This window comes from Alosa pseudoharengus, unplaced genomic scaffold, assembly GCF_046254945.1.
Source record: "Alosa pseudoharengus isolate Yale_2024_CS ecotype anadromous, Long Island Sound unplaced genomic scaffold, YU_APseudo_1.1 YU_APseudo_1.1_scf_12, whole genome shotgun sequence".
Lineage (NCBI taxonomy): Eukaryota > Metazoa > Chordata > Actinopteri > Clupeiformes > Clupeidae > Alosa > Alosa pseudoharengus.
The window spans coordinates 8990767-8995401 of NW_027468587.1; the positions used below are offsets into that span (position 1 = coordinate 8990767).

The window sequence follows — 4635 nt, forward strand, 5'->3', positions numbered from 1 at the left end:
GCCACCTCCCTGGAACATCCCCCCTGCACACTCCCCCGGTCCCCCCAACCGCTGTCGATACTAGCGGGAAGAGTGACTTGGGGGTGTCGGCCTCTGAGCCAGGGCAAGGAAGGGCTCTTATCCAGAGTTGGCTCCACTGTCTATCACAGTCACGGACATTTACTCTGCCTCTCAACCCCAACAAGAAAAAAAGAAAAACTTGAGGCGTGCGTGTCTAACCTTGATTTGGCTGGGCCAGTGATTAATCACTCCCATCTCTGTTGATTAGGATAGGATGGGGTGTGTGTTTGTGTGTGTGTGTGTGTGTGTGTGTGTGGGGTGGGGGGGGGGGGGTTGGGGGTAGTGAGGTTGGTTGGTGGCAGATTTAGATCAGCATGTGTTGAACCCTAGACTCCCTCCTAATGTGTTACCTCTGCCAAGGAGGTTATGTATGTTTCCATTAGTGTCAGTTGGTTTGTTGGTTGGTTGGTTTGGCTGGTTGATTTATTGTGCAAATACTAAATTACTGGCCTGATTTTCATAAAACTTGGCAGAAAGGTGTGTATTGGACCAAAGAAGAGCCAACTTTGGAGCTGATCCGACTCATGGGGGACCAGCATAAATGTCATGTTTGCCAACGTTGTGAGATGTGGAATGCATGATGGAACACTTGCACAAACTTAATCTCATTTTCCAAAATTCGCTCGGTTCTTCATTGGCCCATGTGACACCTTTCCACCAGGTTTTTGCGTATTCTTGCTCACAAACCAACCATTAAATAAACAAGCAAGTGGTCATGTGTGAAAACATAACCTTCTTGATGAAGGGTCAGAGGCATGTCCACAGAGTGCCGTTCTAGTTTAGAATGTTACAGGATCCCGGTTTCGGCCAAGCAAATGCACAGCAAACGAGGAGATTGATTTTCTCATTATACATTCCTCTCAACTCGTGATTGCAGGTGCAAGTGTCATGAGCGCAAGAGTGTCTCAGCATGATTAGCTGAATGAAAAGGTTATACAGTATCGGATTGCTGACTCCTACAGAATGCCTTGCAAGAGGGAATTATTCAGTGAGTTAATTAGTGTTTTTTTTGTTTTTTTTTCAAGAGTCTGCACCTGCTGCACAATTGAATAGGGAATTTAGAAAAATTGCTGGTTTTACCTTGACTGATACTTGACCTTGATCTAACTTTGGCACTCTCTCTCTCTGCCTCTCTCCCTCAGCCACTCCTCACACACTGTTGGAGTGCTGCATTGATTTTGTCAAAGCTGTGAAACAAATGGGCATCTAACATGTCTTCCTCTCTCTCTCTCTCTCTTCTCTTTCACCCATTTACCTGCTGTATACTTTCCCCCATTTACCTGCTGTATACTTTCCCCCATTTACCTGCTGTATACTTTCTCTACCTACATCTTTATTTCCACTTTTTTTCTCTCCCCTCTTTCTATCTATCTATCTCTCTACCTGCCCATCTCTCTGGTTCTCTCTCTCTCTCTCTCTCTTGCCCTGCCCTGTCTCTCTCTCTCTCTCTCTTGCCCTGCCCTGTCTCTCTCTCTCTCTTGCCCTGTCTCTCCCTCTCTCTCTCTTGCCCTGCCCTCTCTCTCTCTCTCTCTCTCTCTCTCTCTCTCTCTCTCTCTCTCTCTTGCCCTGCCCTGTCTCCCTCTCTCTCTCTCTCTCTCTTGCCCTGCCCTGTCTCTCTCTCTCTCTCTTGCCCTGTCTCTCTCTCTCTCTCTTGCCCTGTCTCCCTCTCTCTCTCTCTTGCCCTGTCTCCCTCTCTCTCTCTCTCTTGCCCTGCCCTCTCTCTCTCTCTCTCTCTCTCTCTCTCTCTCTCTTGCCCTGCCCCTCTCTCTCTCTCTCTCTCTCTCTCTCTCTCTCTCTCTTGCCCTGCCCTCTGTCTCTCTCCCTCTCTCTCTCTCTTGCCCTGCCCTGTCTCTCTCTCTCTCTCTCTCTCTCTCTCTCTCTCTCTCTCTCTTGCCCTGCCCTGTCTCCCTCTCTCTCTCTCTCTCTCTCTCTCTCTCTCTCTTGCCCTGCCCTGTCTCCCTCTCTCTCTCTCTCTCTCTTGCCCTGCCCTGTCTCCCTCTCTCTCCATAGGTTCCTATCTCACCCATGAGGCCAGCGGTCTGGACGAGCACGGCGAGGTCCAGGAGGCCTTTCTCAATGGCAACGACACAAGGGACGGCACCAAGAAGGAATATTTACTGTAGAGGTCCCGGCAGAGTCCTCGCCCACAACGACTATAACACACCACAGAACACACACATACACACACACACACACACTCCACACACACCTCCAGACCCGATGAATGGTCGCCCTGACAACCCCAGCAATTTCACATGGTTCTGCCATACAAGATGGAGGGGAAGGAAAGGGAGGGAGGGAGGGAGGGAGGGAGGGAAGGAAGGAGGGATGATGGGGGTAATGGAGGCACAAGGGGCGTAGAGAACACAGGGATAGAGGGGTGCAGAGGCGAGAATGAGCAAGAGAGTGTGCGAGATGGAGAGGCAGAAGAAAAGATGTAATCATACTTATTATACCGGAGATGGACATTGGCGCACAAACTATTCCAATGCAATTTGTGTTTAGCAAAAGAGATGGACGCGTAGATGGCTGCCCGTGAGCCTGCGCCAAGAGTAAAAGAAAAGAGGGAGCGGGGAAAGGCCCTGATCCATAACTCGCTCAGACAGCCGCAGCGGGGAAAGGCAGGCAAGGTTATGAGGTATTGAGTGCCCAGCATGAGAAAATTGAAATACTTTTAAATTGCCAAAGCATCTCCGCTCTGCTTTCTAACCCTTATATATAATTCTGTGATGACAGTAGCGATTGCAACGCAACAGTCCTCATCAAGTATTCACACCCCCCCCCCCCCCCCCCCCCTCCACTCCACACACACACAAAAGACAGACCCTGCATTACCTACTGCATCGGAGCACAGACCTCAGAAGTCTGTCCTGGCACTGGGTTTAGCCATGCCGCAGAAAGACACCTTGCTAAATTTTAATTTACCATTTCCCTTTCTCTTCTCCGCTCTCTCTCTCTCTTCTCAGCTCTCTCTCTCTCTTCTCTTCTCTCTTCTCTTCTCTCTCTCTCTCCCCGGCTCCCTCCTCTGGCTCCCTCTGCTCGGCTGTCTGTCTTTGCCTTCCATCTCTCTCCTATTGTTTGTTAATAATTACGCGGGGTTACATTTGTTCTATTTGAATGGGAAATGAATGTACATGGAGTACAGAAAGACTTAAAAGAAAAGCTTAATTATTATTGTAAAATGTCATTGGCAGCATTAGGTGTGTGGGGGTGTGGGGAGGGGGGTTGGGAGGGGGGGGGGTGAGTATGTGTGGTCGGTGGGGATGAGTGATTATACAGGAACAGAATGATAGCAAATGGTAGAGAGGTTACAGCCGAAGAAAAGCGGGATATTTTTTTGAATGCTACAATACAGACATGTGTACACAAACACACACACACACGCACACATCTATGTCATTGTTTGTATAAAAAAGTCAACAAAGTAAATTAAATGAAACTTTTAAGACAAGAAAAAAAAAGATGATTTACTACTGAACGCATTACCATTACCAAGAGTTACCATACTAACACAATATTAGCTTAGAGAATAAAGTACTGAACAAATACTGTTAAGTGATCTTTAAGTAAAAAATGAAAATCTGAAAAAAAAATATGTATCATTTTGTCTTCATGAAAAACATGAAATACTGAAGTCTTATTGATTTTTTTATTAATTAATTATTATTTGGACAATTATGATTGTTGTTATTGTTGTTATTATTATTACTGTTATTATTATTGTAAATGTTACAAAAAAATGTACGCCACATTTTATGTTTTCTATATAGGAACAGCTGTCTCCTCTATCTTCTCTCTCCGTCATTCTTCTGTCTCTCTCTCTGTCTCTGTGCCTATTTGTCTCTTCTATGCTGTTTTTCACTCTTGTTTATTTTATAGTCCATGTGTCGCTGTTGATATAGCTAACTGTATTTCTTTTAGGAAAAGGAACAAAGCACGACAAAATAAAAAACCTCTTCAAAAATAACTTGAGGGAATGAGTGAAGTCTTTCAAACTGTTTCATACCCCGCCTATAACAATCCTAACAGAACAACACGGTAAACCTATTGTTGGAGCAAAATACAGCAACTAGTACCAGTGATCAATACAGATAACAGGTTACAGATGGCATTAAATGGAGAGAGAGAGGGTGTGAAAAGGAGGATGTTGGATTAGAACAGACAGCAGTACAAAGAGAGGAAGGGATGGAGTGAGAGAGCGAGGGAGGGAGAGAGAGAGAAACAAGCAGGAGACAGCAACAACCCAAGTGATGCATCACCTAGGAGAATGAAGAGAGAGAGAGAGAGAGAAGGGGAGGGTGAGGCAGATTCACAGAAAAATATGCCTTCTCCATTATACCCCTGCAATCAATACGCCATTCCACCCGGAGCCACTCAGTGTGTGTTCATCTCTGTGTCGAGTGTGGATTTAAAAGCTGGTGGAGGTCGCTCTCTGACAGATCGATGTGTTTGTCCTCTATCGATGGCCAGGCGCAGCAGTTGCCACTCATAAAGACTAATAGTCAAAGTGTTATCAAAGTAGTACCTTCAGACACTTGCAGCCCTGGCTTTTGCCAAACTCTGGGGAACGATTCA

General features: G+C 46.1%; 1 protein-coding gene across 3 annotated transcripts in view; it reads left to right on the forward strand.

Moving 5' to 3' along the window:
- Positions 1–4027, forward strand: part of cadm4 (cell adhesion molecule 4) — a 139227-nt gene extending 135200 nt beyond the window's left edge. For all 3 annotated transcript variants that reach the window (XM_076280026.1, XM_076280025.1, XM_076280027.1), the window contains one exon: positions 2071–4027. In XM_076280026.1, the coding sequence (XP_076136141.1) occupies positions 2071–2183 (113 nt within the window). In that variant the 3' untranslated portion in view covers positions 2184–4027. The remainder of the gene's footprint in view (positions 1–2070) is intronic.
- The last annotated feature ends 608 nt before the right edge of the window (positions 4028–4635 follow it).